A 19,493-nucleotide genomic window follows, 5' to 3' on the forward strand; every position below is an offset into this window, starting at 1 on the left:
GTCTCTCATCCCCCTGCCTCCACCCTGCCCCCATCCAATCGATCCATTCCTTCCCAGAAAGCTCTTTCTAGAACAGACTCTGATAAGGTTTAGTTCCCATTTAAAATTTTCAAAGGTTTCCCTATTCCTCCATCACAAAGTTCAAACTATTTACCTCCGCTTACAAGTTCCCTGCTTACCTTCTCCAACCTTTCATACACAAACACTCAGCTTCCGCCACACACGATCATGAGCAGTCCGGGGACCAACCCTGAAACTTCTGGCCTCCTACTTTGCACCTGTGGCTCTGTCCACCAGGAAAGTCCTCTCCTCATCATCTCCACAACAGCCACTAAGAAAAGCCTCCCCCCACTACATTATCATGCTACAAAGTCTTCTTCGCCATGTTACTGGTTATTTGTCTGCCACTCGATTATGGGGATGGATGGCCTTGTCCGTCTCCGTACCCACTGCACCTAGCAAGGTACTCACTGTTTATTAAACAGATAAACGCACGCCGCGCAGAGGAGGTGGAAGGGAGGTGCGCGGGAAGTCCCGGTGGAGAGGGACGGGCAAGAGTTTATAGAGCTCGAGGAAGAAGGGCGGCAGCCGGAGCCCTCACCTTCCCGTTCGCCACAGCTTTGCATTTGAATTTGCGGTTGGCGTCGGCCCGCAATCGCGCCAGCTGCTCCTCACTAGCAAAAGTCCAGTGCCGCTTCTGGCTACTGTTGTGGTACATGGTGAAGTCGGAGGCAAGGCCCAGGGAGTCTGGAGAGAAGACCGCCAACGGCACAAAACCGGGACGTAAAGCAGCTAAACCGCCACCAGGATCCCGCGGAAGCCCGAGGATTCAGGCCGGTCGGCGCGGGCGCGACGACGTCAAGGTCACGTGTTAATTCCGTCCGCAATCGCGTTTCCGGAGCGGATTAGGAGGAGGAAGTCTCGCGGGGTCTCTGGCCACCGCCCGCGAATCAAATGGGCGTAGCCAATCGACACGCTCCTCCTTTTTTGTGAGCCTCGGCTCTAGCTCCGCCCCTTTCCGACAAGATTTAAAGGAGACACGACAGACAGGGATATCCAAAAGGGAAGTACATTGAGGGCATGTGGAGGCTAACCTAAACAAAACACAAGCGATAATCAGAAGTAAGTAAAGCACTCTGGAGGAGGTCAACTTTTAAATAGGATGTTCATAGGAGGCCTCAGTGAGAAGGTGACATTTGAGCAAAGACTTGAAAGAGTTGAGGGAGTAGGGCTACCAATTAAGTGGGGATGATCTTGGGGCAGATGAAACAGCCAAGATCCTAAGGCAGAAACATTCCTGGCTCTTTTAAGGAAGAGTGTGTCTGGAGCGCTACCTAAATTCTTGACCTGAGAGAGACTGAAACATGGTAGGAAAACTAGAAACAGTGCATGTGTATCGTTCTTTATTGTTCTGACACTAATGTGTCCCTGGGTATTCTTTTTCTGTGCCTTTTTCCTTCTGCTTCTGTTGATAACTAGCCAATCCTCTCCCCCTATTTCCATCTCTGAAGCCACTATGTATAGTAGTTTTAGTGTTTTCTTGAGATCCCCATCTTTATTATTGACCCCAAGGGAGCCTTACACCTTACAATAAGCTATTATTAACACTTAAGAGATTTTTTTTAACTATTAGTGCTTTCAAAATTGCATTTGAGATACACAATTGACATTTATTACAAAAGCCTTCACTGGTTTTGAAATTTGTCCCATTTAGGCATAACTATGCATCATACATGGGGTTAGAAAGGTGGATTTACCCACATCAAATTGTTTTTCTAAAAACAAACAAAAAAAGAGATAAAGATGATGATACAGAGAGTTGAAAAGGTCATACAGGAAAAAGGGGGCAGAACATTTCCAACTTTGCTTTCAATGAAAATATTTTTAAAGGCTTAAGAAAGAGCACTTTTTCTTCTTTTCTGTTTAATTTGGGTGGGTGCAGTTGAGGGTAGACTTTGCCAGAGTTATTTGAATTCCTTCTCAAACTTATACCATTTGTAGTTAATAACTTTGGAGATCCAGATACTCCTTAAACATATGTCAGTAATTTAGTCTAGTAAATTGGCTGAGAAAAAGAGAAAGAAGGAGAAAATGTGATGATGTTAAGGAAGGACATGGCAAGTTATGAGTCCAGTGGATTGTGAGAACACTAAGAGATTGTATAATGGGAAAGAATAATTTAAAAGGAAAAACAGAAAGACAGGACCAGAAGAGATTTAGAGAAATAAATGTATGTATAAAATCTTAGAACCATGACAGTTATGTATACCCTGTCAATTCTTTTTATTTTGTTTTTCTGAAAGTCATTTGACAACTCCTTTAGTTTCCTGTAAAGGGAAATAAAAATGGGCATTTGAGAGATGGCAGAATATGATTTCCACAGGCATAAGAGTAAAATTGCTGAGTGTCACAGTTCATTTAGGAAGACAAATATGAAAACCTGGTGTTGCTGGTATAGCTATTTTTTAAGCCTTTAACAAATCTTAGTCTATGAAAATAAGCATTGACCATATCTGGGGAAATGTAGAAGAAATTGTAGCTGAATTAACCATCTACAGAATAAAGTTGTTGCTGATGTCCTGACATGAAGGCTCATACATGATTTCTTCTTCTTAAAGTGAGCAAGCTGGATGCTGCATTTTCAGTCTGCCTGAGTGACCTTCCCTTGTTCAGCCTATTGAGCATAAGTTTACTTTTTGTGCTATTTCTACAGTGGAAAGCAGACTGTGGACTTAGAATGTGGTGCCTTACTTATCTCCATTTCTTTCCAACTAAAAAGCAGCAAGCATTTCTCTCTACTCTATTTTATTTATGGAAAAGTTCAAACATAAAGAATAGAGAGAAATGTATTTCCACAATATCAATTCATGGCCAATTCCTACCTAACCCCTGCCTCCATCCCCATTACTTTTTTTTTCTTCCAGTTTTGTTCAGAGATAATTGACACAAGCACTGTAAAAGTTTAAGGTGTACAGCATAATGATTTGACTTACATAATGAAATGATTATCACAATAAGGTAGTGAACAGCCATCATATCATGTAGATACAAAATAAAAGACACAGAAAAAAATTTTTTGTCTGTGATGTGAACTCTCAGGATTTACTCTCTTAAAAACTTTCATACGTAACATACAGCAGTGTTCATTATATTTGTCATGTTGATAAATGTATGTTTATCATCCCAAGCACTTAGTTGTCTGGAAGTTTGTACCTTTTGACTACCTTCATCTTTCATCCCCATTACCTTTTTTACTTTTTTATTTTTTTAAACAGCAGGTTCTTATTAGTTATCCATTTTATACATATTAGTGTATACATGTCAATCCCAATCTCCCAATTCATCCCACCCCACCCCACCCCCGCACTGCTTCCCCTCCTTGGTGTCCATACATTTGTTCTCTGCATCTGTGTCTCAATTTCTGCCTTGCAAACTGGTTCATCTGTACCATGTTTCTAGGTTCCACATATATGCATTAATATACGATATTTGTGTTTCTCTTTCTGACTTACTTCACTCTGTATGACAGTCTCTAGATTCATCCACGTCTCTACAAATGACCCAATTTCATTCCTTTTTATGGCTGAGTAATATTCCATTGTATATATGTACCACATCTTCTTTATCCATTTGTCTGTCGATGGGCATTTAGGTTGCTTCCATGACCTGGCTATTGTAGATAGTGCTGCAATGAACATTGGGGTGCATGTGTCTTTTTGAATTATGGTTTTCTGTGGGTATATGCCCAGTAGTGGGATTGCTGGGTCATATGGTAGTTCTATTTTTAGTTTTTTAAGGAACCTCCATACAGTTCTCTATAGTGGCTGTGTCAGTTTACATTCCCACCAACAGTGCAAGAGGGTTCCCTTTTCTCCACACCCTCTCCAGCATATGCTGTTTGTAGATTTTCTGATGATGCCCATTCTAACTGGTGTGAGGTGATACCTCACTGTGGTTTTGATTTGCATTTCTCTAATAATTAGTGATGTTGAGCAGCTTTTCATGTGCTTCTTGGCCATCTGTATGTCTTCTTTGGAGAAATGTTTATTTAGGTCTTCTGCCCATTTTTGGATTGCGTTGTTTGTTTTTTTACTATTGAGCTGCATGAGCTCTTTATATATCTTGGAGTTTAATCCTTTATCCATTGATTCATTAGCAAATATTTTCTCCCATTCTGAGGGTTGTCTTTTCATCTTGTTTGTAGTTTCCTTTGCTGTGCAAAAGGTTTTAAGTTTCAGTAGGTCCCATTTGTTTATTTTTGTTTTTATTCCCGTTACTCTAGGAGGTGGGTAAAAAAAGATCTTGCTGTGATTTCTGTCAAATAGTGTTCTTCCTATGTTTTCCTCTAAGAGATTTATAGCGTCCAGTCTTACATTTAGGTCTCTAATCCATTTTGAGTTTATTTTTCTGTATGGTGTTAGGGAGAGTTCTACTTTCATTCTTTTACATGTAGCTGTCCAGTTTTCCCAGCACCACTTATTGAAGAGACTGTCTTTTCTCCATTGTATATCCTTGCCTCCTCTGTCATAGATTAGTTGACCATAAGTGCATGGGTTTATCTCTGGGCTTTCTATCTTTTTCCATTGATCTATGTTTGTGCTTTTGTGCCAATACCATATTATCTTGATTACTGCAGCTTTGTAGTATAGTCTGAAATCAGGGAGTCTGATTTCTCCAGCTCTGTTTTTTTCCCTCAAAACTGCTTTGGCTATTTGGGGTCTTTTGTGTCTCCATACAAATTTTAAGATTTTTTGTTCTAGTTCTGTAAAATATGCCATTGGTAATTTGATAGGGATTGTGTTGAATCTGTAGATTGCTTTGGGTAGGACAGTCATTTTCACAATATTGATTCTTCCAATCCAAGAACATTGTATATCTCTGATCTGTTTGTATTATCTTTAATTTTTTTCATCACTGTCTTATAGTTTTCTGCATACAGGTCTTTTTTCTCCCTATGTAGGTTCATTCCTAGGTGTTTTATTCTTTTTTGTTGCAATGGTAAATGGGAGTGTTTCCTTAATTTCTCTTTCAGATTTTTCATCATTACTGTATAGGAATGCAAGACATTTCTGTGCATTAATTTTCTATCCTGCAACTTCACCAAATTCATTGATTAGCTCTAGTAGTTTTCTGGTAGCATCTTTAGGATTCTCTATGTATAGTATCATGGCATCTGCAGACAGTGACAGTTTTACTTCTTCTTTTCCAATTTGTATTCCTTTTATTTATTTTTCTTCTCTGATTGCCGTGGCTAGGACTTCCAAAACTATGTTGAATAATAGTGGTGAGAGTGGACATCCCTGTTTTGTTCCTGATCTTAGAGGAAATGCTTTCAGTTTTTCACCATTGAGAATGATGTTTGCTGTGGGTTTGTCATATATGGCCTTTATTATGTTGAGGTAGGTTCCCTCTATGCCCACTTTCTGGAGAGTTTTTATCATAAATCGGTGTTGAATTTTGTCAAAAGCTTTTTCTGCATCCATTGAGATGATAATATGATTTTTATTCTTCAATTTGTTCATATGGTGTATCACATTGATTGATTTGCATATATTGAAGAATCCTTGCATCCCTGGGATAAATCCCACTTGATCCTAGTGTGTATCCTTTTAATATGTTGTTGGATTCTGTTTGCTAGTATTTTGTTGAGGATTTTTGCATCTATATTCATCAGTGATATTGGTCTGTAATTTTGTTTTTTTGTAGCATCTTTGTCTGGTTTTGGTATCAGGGTGATGGTGGCCTCATAGAATGAGTTTGGGAGTGTCCCTTCCTCTGCAATTTTTTGGAAGAGTTTGAGAAGGATGGGTGTTAGCTCTTCTCTAAATGTTTGGTAGAATTCATCTGTGAAGCCATCTGGTCCTGGACTTTTGTTTGTTGGAAGATTTTTAACCACAGTTTCAATTTCATTACTTCTGATTGCTCTGTTCATATTTCCTGTTTCTTCCTGGTTCAGTCTTGGAAGGTTATACCTTTCTCAGAATTTGTCCATTTCTTCCAGGTTGTCCACTTTATTGGCATAGAGTTGCTTGTAGTAGTCTGTTAGGATGCTTTTGTATTTGTGTGGTGTCTGTGGTAATTTCTCCTTTTTCATTTCTAATTTTATTGATTTCAGTCCTCTCCCTCTTTTTCTTGATGAGTCTGGCCAATGGTTTATGCATTTTGTTTATCTTCTCAAAGAACCAGCTTTTAGTTTTATTGATCTTTGCTATTGTTTTCTTTGTTTCTATTTCATTTATTTCTGCTCTGATCTTTATGACTTCTTTCCTTCTGCTAACTTTGGGTCTTGTTTGTTCTTCTTTTTCCAGTTCCTTCAGGTTTATGGTTAGATTGTTTATTTGAGATTATTCTTATTTCTTGAGGTAGGCTTGTATTGCTATAAACTTCCCTCTTAGAACTGCTTTTGCTGCATCCCATAGGTTTTGGATCGTCGTGTTTTCATTGTCATTTGTCTCTAGGTATTTTTTGATTTCCTCTTTGATTTCTTCAGTGATCTCTTGGTTATTTAGTAACGTATTGTTTAGCCTTCATTTGTTTGTGTTTTTTATGTTTTTTTCCCTGTAATTGATTTCTAATCTCAAAGCGTTGTGGTCAGAAAAGATGCTTGATATGATTTCAATTTTCTTAAATTTACTGAGGCTTGATTTGTGACCCAAGGTGTGATCTATCCTGGAGAATGTTCCGTATGCACTTGAGAAGAAAGTGTAATCTGCTGTTTTTGGATGGAATGTCCTATAAATATCAATTAAATCTATCTGGTCTATTGTGTCATTTAAAGCTTGTGTTTCCTTAGTAATTTTCTGTTTGGATGATCTGTCCATTGGTGTAAGTGAGGTGTTAAAGTCCCTAACTATTATTGTGTTACTGTCAATTTCCTCTTTTATAGCTGTTAGCAGTTGCCTTATGTATTGAGGTGCTCCTATATTGGGAGCATATATGTTCATAATTGTTATATCTTCTTCTTGGATTGACCCTTGGTCATTATGTAGTGTCCTTCCTTGTCTCTTGTAACATTCTTTATTTTAAAGTCTATTTTATCTGATATGAGTATTGCTACTCCAGCTTTCTTTTGATTTCTATTTGCATGGAATATCTTTATCCATCCCCTCACTTTCAGTCTGTATGTGTCCCTAGGTCTGAAGTGGGTCTCTTGTAGACAGCATATATATGGGTCTTGTTTCTGTATCCATTCAGTGAGCCTGTGTCTTTTGGTTGGAGCATTTAATCCATTCATGTTTAAGGTAATTATTGATATGTATGTCCCTATTACCATTTTCTTAATTGTTTTGGGTTTGTTTTTGCAGGTCCTTTTCTTCTCTTGTTTTTCCCACTTAGAGAAGTTCCTTTAACATTTATTGTAGAGCTGGTTTGGTGGTGCTGAATTCTCTTAGCTTTTGCTTGTCTGTAAAGCTTTTGATTTGTCCATCGAATCTGAATGAGATCCTTGCCGGGTAGAGTAATCTTGGTTGTAGGTGCTTCCCTTTCATCACTTTAAATATGTCATACCACTCCCTTCTGGCTTGTAGAGTTTCTGCTGAGAAATAAGCTGTTAACCTTATGGGAGTTCCCTTGTATGTTATTTGTCGTTTTTTCCTTGCTGCTTTCAATAAGTTTTCTTTGTCTTAATTTTTGCCAATTTGATCACTATGTGTCTTGGCGTGTTTCTCCTTGGGTTTATCCTGTATGGGACTCTTTGTGCTTCCTGGACTTGGGTGGCTATTTCCTTCCCATGTAAGGGAAGTTTCCGACTATAATATCTTCAAATATTTTCTCGGGTTGTTTCTCTCTCTCTTCTCCTTTTGGGACCCCTATAATGTGAATGTCATTATGTTTAATGTTGTCCCAGAGGTCTCTAAGGCTGTCTTCATGTTTTTTCATTCTTTTTTCTTTATTATTTTCTGCAGCAGTGAATTCCACCATTCTGTCTTCCAGGTCACCTATCCGTTCTTCTGCCTCAGTTTTTCTGTTATTGATTCCTTCCAGTGTATTTTTCATTTCAGTTACTGTATTGTTCATCTCTGTTTGTTTGTTCTTTAATTCTTCTAGATCTTTGTTAAACATTTCTTGCATCTTCTCGATCTTTGCCTCCATTCTTTTTCCGAGGTCCTGGATCATCTTCAGTATCATTATTCTGAATTCTTTTTCTGGAAGGTTGTCTATCTCCACTTCATTTAGTTGTTTTTCTGGGGTTTTATCTTCTTCCTTCATCTGGTACATAGCCCTCTGCCTTTTCATCTTGTCTATCTTTCTGTGAATGTGGTTTTTGTTCCACAGGCTGCAGGATTGTAGTTCTTCTTGCTTCTGCTGTCTGCTGTCTGGTGGATGAGGCTATCTAAGAGGCTTGAGCAAGTTTCCTGATGGGGCATCCCCATCACCTTTAAATCACAATTTCCCTGCTACTAGATGGATAAATTTCAAACAAAGAAACAAACCAAAATGAAACAAAAACCCAAACAGAATCTAAACTTCCTAGAAGAGTAATGGAAATATTCAAAACTTGAAAACAAAGGTGTAGTATTTCATTTGGCACTACCCAGAAGTGAACGTTAACAGGAAAGATTACAGTGACTTGTTTACATAAACACAATCTCTTTCATTTTGCTGCTGTCATTAAATTGGAAAGGCTCTGTACTTACCCACATGCTATGCCAAAGTTTCCCACGAGAGTATTAGAAATTCCTCTCTTGCTTTAGGACAATCTTCTCTCTTCTTTAGGCTCTGCCCCAGTGATCTTAATGTTTTAGAAAAAATAAAGAATATCAGACTGCCTGATCTTAGGAGTAAAGGAAGAGAAGGGCAATTAGGAGGGTGAGCGAGTGACCAATAAATATGTGTGGGACTGGGAATAATTTTTCAGTCTAATAAAACAAATGATTAAGTTCCCTGATTAATTTATAGTTCTTATTTCTCAAACACATTAGCATACACATATCCACATAGTTTTAGTTTTCAGGGCCACAAAGACAAAAAGGGGTGGTAGTGGGGGATGGGAATAAACCACATCTATGCTCACAAAAACATACAATGTCTTTCTTACTTTAAGATATGACATGAAACTACTCCTTCATCTACTGACACAGGTTTCTCACATTCTAAATATAGCATTGCAATGATATTCAAAAACAGTTAAGCCCCTTGCAGTTCTATTTGATTTATACAATTAGCATTGGCTCTAATATCCTTTCCTAGTTTTTTTTTAACCAATTGTCAGGTTACAACTAAGAGAAGAAAAGGAGTTGCCTGCAGTAAATACCTAGTTTCTCCAAAACAGAGTACTACTAAAGGAAAGGAAGTAAAAAAAAAGAAGAAATAGCATTTAAAAAATATCCTTGATCTAAATTTAACCCCCCAAAATTGAAACATTTTTTCTTTTATTTTTTAGGACTACTGAAAATTAAGGTGTAAAGACAACTTATTGAGGAGCAAATTCTATAAATCCATGTTCAATTCAAAATGTCTTACTCAATCACCACTATACTGAAGACCTGGTACTAATTGTTAGGTGGTGGTGATGATGGCAACGAGGACATGAAAATGGCTATTTTGCAGTCCTGCCTCAGGGTCCTTAAAGTGTAGTAGCACGATTCTGACACAGACAAATACAGCCCCTTCTCAATGATAGTAACCTTGAGTAGGGCCCAGTAGGGAGCTGGGTAATATTTCTTATCCCCGAGTGCTGATGCCTGGTACTAGTGTAGATAAGACCCTTTAGGTAGCTTGAAACCAATGGAAGACCCAAGGTTCATTCAGCCCCAACTAGCCATGGTTTAGTCCAAAGGCTTAGTGTCTCTTCTGCTAGCCAGGGGTATGTGGTCAACATGAAGGTAATTCCAGTGGAGTCTTTTTAAAATCACTGTTAAAACAACAAACAAATGAATAAACAGAGTTGGCCTTAGTTCTGTTACAACCATGACTGGGAGTGATTTTTTACCACCTTATCCCTTTTTTATACCAATTCATCAAGAGTGAATAGAACTATAATATTATATAAAGTACCATATGGTCATTTCCAACACAGTTTTACAGCAATTTAACCAGGTGGAAAGATCTCATTTGTGATTCAGTAGATCTAGTGTTTCAGAGCTCAGGTTCTGAAATCAGAATCCTAGCTTTACTGCTTGCTACTGAGTATTCTTGGGAGAGCTACTTCAATCTATTTTACCCTGAGTTTCATCCTTTGAACGGTGAAGAAAGTAGGTGTAGCTACCTGATAAGGTGGTTTTGAGGAGTAAATTAGTTACTCCATGTGACGATTATAGCAGTGTGACGGGCCTCTGCAAATTGTTCAATAAATGTTAAGTTATTACTTAACTGACACATGGAATAGGCTAGTTGGGGGATATAACATTTGTGTGAACTTGTATTTGTTATTGATACTGAGGGAGGGCATGCTGTAGGTAGATGGGATGTGACTGGGCAAAGTAGAGGAACACAAAGTACAAGATGTATCCAGAGACCAGAAAAAGAGCATAGCTTGGTTGGCTGGACAAGAAGGTGAATTAACTGAGATATGAATTTGTAAGAAGATTAGCAGAGGGTCTTGAATGTCAAGCTGAGTAATCTGTATGTAATAGAGTCCAAAATTTTTGAGTGGGAGAGTAAAATTATCAGAGTTGTATAACTTTAATCTGGAAATTATTTGTGATTTTCATAATGAGGACTTTATGAGGTCCAAATTAAAATATATTGAAACACAACAAGGGGGTCAATTCTAATAGTGAGGCTCAAATGTCTACTCTTGAGTAGCTACATCAGATTTAAGATTATAAGGGTAAATTCCTCACCATGTTCCCAGATGGACAGATAGTATATCATGTGTATCGTATGTATCATATAACATGTTATATGAGATGTAATACATTTATGTATTACATTTTTCTGTGTAATTCTGGAGCAGGGCCTGGGAACCTGTGTTTATAAAAATCTGAGGTTTTTCTGATGATTATCATTAGGTTTGGAAGTTTTTGCAAATGTAAAATTTATAGGACTTGGCCAAGGTCTTATAGGTTGGATGGCGTGGTGGGATGAAAGAGAAGCAGCAACTCTATAAAGTAGTGACTTTAAAATATGAATGAGCTTAACAGTCATCTGGGAGCCTGTTAAAATGCAAACCAGAGATTCCCACTCAATAGGTCTGGAGTAGAAACCCAGGAATCTGGATTCTTATCAAGAGTTGTCTTGAGTTTGGCAGTTTTTAAACTTTAATGTTCAACATACCCACTTGGAGAACTTTTAAAACGTAGACTGCTGGGCCCCGTCCTTCCTCCCACCCCACCCCTCCTGTCTGCCCCCACGCCACCTCCCTGTCTTGGGCAGGCCCAAGAATTAGCATTTCTAACTAGTTCCCAGCTGATGCTGGGAACTTGGATAAGCTTCAAGAACTACCATTCCAATTGCTTCAATGTGATTGATTTTTAAAGCCCAAGTAATAGGGAGAATGACAGTGATCTTATCATGGAGAGTCTTTACCTTTTCTGTTAGGTTGATTGAAGGAAACCATATTTACATTCCAGGTTGCCTTTGTGAGAGAAAAAAATGGAAGATGCTTAAATACCCATTTGAAAAAAATAAATAACCACTTTCCTACTAGCTTAAATAAAAGGTGAAGAAAAATATTATTCTCCTATTATTGGATTAAATATCCCTGGCTATAGAGTAATAAAAATATCCTTTGGCTATAGAGTAGTAAACACCTCTATAGTTATTACTATTCTATTGTTGTAGAATTTGGAATTTAGACAATAAAAATAATTGAAGGGCTAACTTGTTTTCGGGATCTCTACTGTGTTCAATGTTCTAAGACATAGTTGGCAAACTATGTCTCACAGACCAAATCCATCCAATGTCTGTTTTTGTATGCCCTGCAAGCTCAGAATTATTTTTAAATTTTTAAATGTTTGAAAAAAATCAAAAGAAAAATAGTATTTCATGACACATGAAAATTATATGAAATTCAAATTTTGGTGTCCATAACTGTATTAATCAGGGCTCTCCAGAGAAACAGAACCAATAGAATATATATATATATATATATATATATATATATATATATATATATATATATATATATATATATATACACACACACATACCTATATATTATAATAGGATATAATAATATACATTTATTATAAGGAATTGACTCAGGTAATTATGGAGTCTGAGAAGTTCCATGATCAGGTGTCTGCAAACTGGAGACCCAGTAGAAACAATGCTGTAAATTGCAGTGTGAATACAGGAGAAGATCAACACCCCAGGCTCTAAGCAGTTAGGCAGAGAGAACAAATTCATCCTTACCTCTCCTTTTGTTCCATTCAGGCCTCCACAGATTGGAAAGGCCCACTCACATCGAGGAGGGCAATCTGCTTCACTCAGTCTACAAATTCAAATGTTATCTTATCCAGAAACATTCTCACAGGGACACCCAGAACAGTGTTTAACCAAATACCTGGGAATCCCCTGTCCTAGTCAAGTTGATACATGAAATTAACCATCACAATAATAAAGTTTTATTGGAACCCATCCATGCTTTTTCATTTATATGGTATCATCTGTGCTGCTTTCATGCTAAGTAGCAGAGTAGCCTGCAAAGCCAAAAATATTTATTATCTGACTCTTTACAGAAAAAAATTTACTGATGATATTCTGAGAGAGTGCTTTAAAATGTTTAATGTCAGTACAAATCACCTAGCATTCTTGCTAAAATGCAAAATTGGATTCAGGAGGCCAAGACCAAGATTCTCCGTTTCTAACATGCTCCTGGGTGAGGCCGATGCTGCTTCCCTGCAAACTCTATCCTAATTCTCAGTTTTTGCTCTTGTCAGTGTCCCTGACTACAATGCCCCAAACTCCTTCTGCCTATACAAATTTCTTTTAGGTCCATCTAACTTAAACCCTGTTACTTCTATGACTTCTCCTAACCATTCCAGCTGACTGTGATCTCTCCTTCCTCATTGCACTTAGTTTGCTTCACTCTTTTGGCTTTTTTATGTAATCTGGTTGCTTAGACTCCTGGAGATGTGACTCTCTTACCTCCCCTCAAAGACTTAAACTCTCTTGAAGTAGGGATCCTGTTTTTAGACATCTGTCACCTGTGATGCTCATAGAGTACTTTACATCTGACAGACATTCTAAAAATATTTATTGACTTAATTAGTGTCTCACACCTAGAAAAGACATTTTTTGTTAACAGGACATCATCACAATAAGTGAGGCAATATTCTTATCCATTCATGTTTTTAGAACTAATTTATTTTTTTCTTTGATAGATTTTGATACATTTCAGTGGTAAGGATCATGTTTCTCCCAAAATAGAGACAATTTTGAAGTAAAGTATACATCTTTGAATTGATATATTAAACCAGGTTATAAAACTGAAATTTTAAACTTGGTTCAAACCTTGAGATGAAAAGTACAACTTAATTATGAACTGAAAAACTGCTTATTGAGCAAATTGTCTGGAGGCTGGAGAATTAGAAATGCAATGTTAATTTCACTATTTTAATAATCTCATTTTCAGAATTTGCTTGAAGAGATATTGATAAATGACAATAGCCAATCATGTATGAAAGTTTACAGACTATGAAGATGTTTTATTTTGCCATTAAGAATCACACATTTCAAGCTTTTAAAGAGAATTATGTGAGTAGTTAAATAAGATGAGAAACTTCCGCAGTCATAAAAATTAATCAATTTATTTTGCTCTTTTTCTAATCACTTTAAAATTTCTACCTGGGTTATTTCAGTATATCCCAAGAATAAGAGTGGTATGATTATGAAGCTACTTTCAAGGAATCCTATCGAGATAAAAAGCAACTATAAATGTTTAGCATTTCAAGTCTTCAACACTCTTTACAAATCTTTTTCCCAAAAACAAATGTGATAATTTCACAATTCAATAGATTTTTAGACTTATTAAATACAAATAAATACCTTTTTCATAAATGTTGTGCCCAAGGAAAAATTCTAAAGCAATTTCATATGTAAAGCATTATATCATATTTGAGTGAAGTATTTGAGTTCTAAATCTTTTCAGGTGCCTATACATATTTTTCTTCTAATCAACACATTATTTGGGGCTTTTAAACTTATTTCTACTAGTTTTCTCATGTTATGGCGAGCAGCATCTGAAGGAAAAAAGCAATCAGCTGATTTGATACATCACAGTTCATCCACATGGTGGAGCTATGTGGCTAGATCCTGGAGACACCAGTTTTATTATACTCACCGTTTTGAAATAAGTCATGGTAAATCCAACCAACCAAATTTTTTGTTCCTGCATACAGTTTTCTCTGGTACTATTAATTTAGTTCCTTTTTATCTCTTACTTAGCATAGGGCAGTCTTGTTCCATCCCACTCTTCCGTAGCAGTGGTTCTCCAACTTTGGCTGTACATTAGAATCACCTGGGCTGTTTTTAAAAGCCCTTATCTTTGGGGCCCTACCTGAGACTAATTGAACAGGAATCTTTGCAGGGTGAGGTTTGAGCACTGGCAAGTTTCAGGGTTCCACAAGTGATTCAATCTTGAAATCAAGATTGTAAACCAGTGCTCCATACTACTACTATAAATATCTTTCTAAATTATAAATTTAATCACATCATTCCTCATTAAAATCATTCATTGGCTCCTCAACAACTTTAGGATAAAATCAACTTCCTTAACAAGGCAAACAAGCCCCATCAAAGACTGACCATTGCCTTCCTAAGTGTCATCACCGTCTCCCACCTTCCAACACACAAAGACGTAGCTTGCAGAATTACTTGCAGGCTTCTAAAATCACCAGGTTTTTCACTCCTTGAGGCTTGGGCTTATATCCCTAGCAACTAATACAGTAAGCACTAATTAATATTCATTGAATGACTAAATGAGTACTGTAAAATGGCTTCATCTTGCTTAAGACAGGGATGTTTATTTCTGTCAAACAGCTTCCAAGTGTTTGCTTATTTTTCGTTGCTTGGGCTGCAGAATGTGGCACTGGATTAACCAACAAATGTTAAGTATATTCTAAAGTAGACACTGTGTTCTGCCAACTTATTCGATCCAAAGGGAACATTTGAAAGCTTCCCTAGGAATAGCTGCTTCTACATTGTACTTCTTTTCCATCTAAATTTTTCAACTCTAACATTTGTGTTTAAGTCAACAGCAAAATGGACTGCTTGTCTGTGGGTGATGATGCTTTTCAGTTATTCTTTTTAAATTAGTAGATCGTTGGACTCATGGCTAGTCATTTAGAATCTTTGGTCTTATGATACTTCTCACCCCAGAAGGGCCAAGAACCTAACTGAACTAGAGTTTCAAGTTTGGATGTTCTTGAAGAGAAGAGGTGTGGTTTGGGGGAAGACCACCTTATCTACTGGGCATGGTAGGGCACAGTGCCTGGTGGCCACAATGCTTTTAGTGGTCCATGAACACGTTTTAATGTCTCTTAAATCAGAATTAAAAACAGAATTTCAGGTCAAAAATGTTTTAATGTGAGATAGTAATATACTCATCTTTATGCCAGCAGAGTGATAAAATACAATTTGTAATTATTTTTATGGAGGAAAGGGCACACAAAGGCAAAAGTGCCTGGGGCCCCAGAATGTCATGTAGCCCTGATTTCAGGGAAACTAGAGAAGGGGTCTCCAGCCCTAAACTGTCTCCCCATTCGTGCCTGCCAGCTGACATAAATGCTTATAGTGGCTACCAGGGAAGCTTGGCCTTTTTCAAGCCATCAATATCTATCCCAATACAATTTTGTTTTGAGGGGAAGAGGTGGAGGTCAATGCTGGCACTCATTATGCCAGACAACTATAAAATGTCCCTCTAGTCATTCCCTTAACCTGCATTTTTACTACTATGGCATATACCTTTCTTTTGGATAAAAGTGAGGCATTTGGCATGTAGAAACCACTTTTTTTTGAACTGACACATCTTGATGTTACTCTGATAAAAAGGTGCCAATACTAGCAATAGGTGCAAACAGTCATAAAAAAAATATAGTCCTGTCAGGTTTACTCAGCCTTCAAAAGCAGTGTTCTAAAATGGCCTCTAGTGAAAGAGGTTGCCAAAGTTTTCAAGTTTATGAAAATAAATGTTTTTGAAAGTGTTCATCATTGCAAAGAGCTCATGTTTAGCTGAGCACCTTTGATATCAAAATCTGTGATTAGAATATGGATGCTATTTGTGTGCAATACCAAACAAGTGGTTTTGCTTTTCTAATGTAAATTCAAATATGCTGTTGAATCAATTAACTAGTGTGTCTGTGACATTGGATAGGCTTAATATAGTTTTTTATTAAAGATAAATAATAAAACTCTACTGCCCTTATTGGCCTTATCAAGCAATCGCTCTTTAGTAATAGGAATATTTTAGGGTTCATGATCCTTGATAACTACAATGTGTTTAGAATATATTTCTTGGCTATATAGAACATTGTTATTATTTTTAACCTCCTGTATCATGCTCAAAAATATGAGGAGGCTCTTAGCTATTTAGGTTCTGACTTCCCAGATGGCATTCAAGTTACATACTTGAGTAACAGTTGAACTTTCTTTGCAAAAACTAAACCAATGATATTGGTAAGATTAGTTCATAATTTTAAAGATAGATCTAATCTATTGTTGTGGATATTTGTTTGCTTGGTTTGCCCAGCATCTTTCTCTTCTGGGATTTAAACTTGCCATTCAGCAAACGTTGCAAATTATAGTACACTGTGCCAAGGAGTGAGCACCTGATATATACTGTGCCAATCAGACTCCTTCCTAGTAATTTAAAATAAGTTAGAGAGATAGGCCATTTTATCTCAAGTGGTGAAGACGTGAGGATATGAATCCAGGAGTTGCCAGTGGTGGTAATTCGGCATGGACTGTGAATTCTAAGCAGAGGAAATAAAAGACAAGAATGAACCAGAGGGAAAAAAAAAAAAAAACAGAGAAAAGAAGGCAAGAAACTGAGTCCTGAGGAGGACATTCACATCTCTACTTCCAATACCTGATGTCCTTGAAAACCTTGGTTTTTGCAGTTCCTGGTCCATTGTTCCAATCTATGAGCTAATCCAATGTCCTCCAAATACATCCACAAGATACACCCCTCTTCTTTAACACCCTCCTTACCCTAAGCTTTAATCTACCCATATCTTTCAGTAGAATATTTTAAAATATTAACTAAGGATGAAACATCAGACATGTTGTTAACTGCTTGAAAAAAATTGAGGATAACAAGATTTTAGGATTAAATGAAATAATATATATATCAAACATTTGATCAGTAGCTGAAATATAATTCAATAAAATGTGAGTTATTATTTTTAAATTATTACTTTCCTGGTTACTTACACATTTTGAGAACTATAATAATAATATGATTATATTATTTTGGAACTCTTAGTTTCACCAGACAAAAAGCTGACTTGGATACATTTTCTACTTATTAGCATAAGTAGCCATTCAAATCATGGAAACCTACCTAGGGCTATCCCTAGGGTGTACAGAGTCCAGGGCAAATATTTTTTTGTTGGGCTTCTATGTGGCTAGTTTGATTTTAAAATGTATTATGAAATTCATAGGCCCATGTTGAGTCATAGTGACATACTGATAATAATTTAGGATAATCAGCGGAGAAGAGATTTTTTTTATTTGTTTACTGACCAATCCAGGCACATGAAAACTCTTCTTAATATCTGCCAAAGCCTGTGAAGGCTGTGAGAATTTACCCTCCTTGCAATCTAACATGTTAATTTGTTTCCATTTCAAGGGTGCTAGCAGAAGACAGGAGACTCCTGGGTTAGAGACAAAGGACTTACTGGTTCACAGCATAGAAAACAGCATGATCATCAGCATATTTGTCCTGGTTGTTTTGCCACATCCCACCAAATGATGCTATGGGCCCAGATGACACCTGCACATGCCGTGGGTCTCATTACAGGAGAGGACCCAAGGGCCAAGAGTGCAGAACTTTTCAAGCAAGTTGCAAATCATTGCAGCAAGCAGCAAACCACTCAGCCCTACCCTCCACCTCCATTCTTGCTGCAGTCATCTTGACCTACTTAGTATCTATGTGACTAGTTACAGAAACTGATCAGGAGCTGGATAACCTTGCAATCTAGCACACAGAGCAACAACATGCAGGATGGCTCAGGGCCCATGGGCAACGGCCTTTCCCAATAATATCCAGGCATTATTTCTTCCTGTTCAGGTTCAGGACCATCTCTTCATGTTCTGTATTGTCAAATGCTTCATTTGTGGCTAATTTCATATCTCTCCTTGAGAAAAAAGGCATTAACGTTGTTATGACTCACGGGTCATAGCTCTTCAGAACCTGCTTATATTGAAAAATATATCTCTTGCCTCTGCAGTACCGTAATACCATTTATTTAATTCTGGTTACATGATTACTCATGACTGCATTATCCACAGTGCCTTTCATTATTGCTGGCTTCTGAGGACTCTCTCAAATGTTGTCACTATACTTCGATGACCACAATATAAGCTTTACTCAGCCCATGCAGGAAAATGTGAACAACAATTTATTTTCCACTCATGTTAAATTTACCATTTAGAATGTTATAAACACAGAACAACATGTCTTCCAAACATGTCTTCTCTTGAACTCTTTATGCCACAGTCACTGCATTCCTAGAGTGTGATCTCTTTCAATTTTGACTGCCTGTCTTCCTTCCATACACTGCCATCAGCAAATAGGTAAGGGGCTTGGGGGAGGGGAAAGCAGAAGAGTAGTCCAATTTGTGCAAGGAAATTCAATTCAGAAAAGCATGGCATCCATCATCAAAAAATCCACAAATAATAAATGCTGGAGAGGGTGTGGAAAAATGGGAACCCTCCTACACTGTTGGTGGGAATGTAAACTGGTACAGCCACTATGGAGAACAGCATGGCAGTTCCTTGAAAAACTAAAAACAGAGCCACCATATGATCCAGCAATCCCACTCCTGGGCATATAGCCAGAGGAAACTGTAATTCAAAAAGATACATGCACCCCAATGTTCTTTGCAGCACCATTTACAATAGCCAGGACATGGAAGCAACCTAAATGTCCATCAACAGAAGAATGGGTAAAGAAGATGTGGTACAATATATACAATGGAATATTACTTAGCCATAAAAAAGAATGAAATAATGCCATTTGCAGCAACATGGATGGACCTAGAGATCATCATACTAAGTGGAGTAAGCCAGAGAAAGACAAATATCATATACTGCTTATATGTGGAATCTAAAAAAAGGGTACAAATGAACTTATCTACAAAGTAGAAATAGAGTTACAGATGTAGAAAACAAAGCTATGGTTACCAGGGGGTAAGCGGGGGAGGGATAAATTGGAAGATAGGGATTGACATTTACACACCACTATTAGATAACTAATAAGGACCTACTCTATAGCACAGGGAACTCTACTCGGTATGCCATAGTGGCCTATTTGGGAAAAGAATCTAAGAAAGAGCGGATATATGTATTTGTATAACTGATTCACTTTGCTACACATCTGAAACTAA

The 19,493-nt window shown here is 37.4% G+C and overlaps 1 protein-coding gene across 7 annotated transcripts in view; it reads right to left on the minus strand.

Moving 5' to 3' along the window:
* The window catches only part of CCNH (cyclin H), a 57,111-nt gene extending 56,237 nt beyond the window's left edge, over positions 1 to 874 (minus strand). For 5 of the 7 annotated variants that reach the window (XR_014015525.1, XR_014015526.1, XR_014015527.1 and 2 more), the window contains exon 1: positions 602 to 872. Coding sequence is in view for 3 of the 7 variants with exons in the window: in XM_081231096.1 (XP_081087222.1) it covers positions 602 to 718 (117 nt within the window). In the remaining 4 variants the exon portion in view is untranslated. The other 2 variants (XM_081231097.1, XM_081231094.1) reach the window with 2 other exon arrangements.
* Between the last annotated feature and the right edge of the window lie 18,619 nt (positions 875 to 19,493).

This window comes from Mesoplodon bidens (assembly GCF_964165515.1).
Source record: "Mesoplodon bidens genome assembly, chromosome: 4".
Lineage (NCBI taxonomy): Eukaryota > Metazoa > Chordata > Mammalia > Artiodactyla > Ziphiidae > Mesoplodon > Mesoplodon bidens.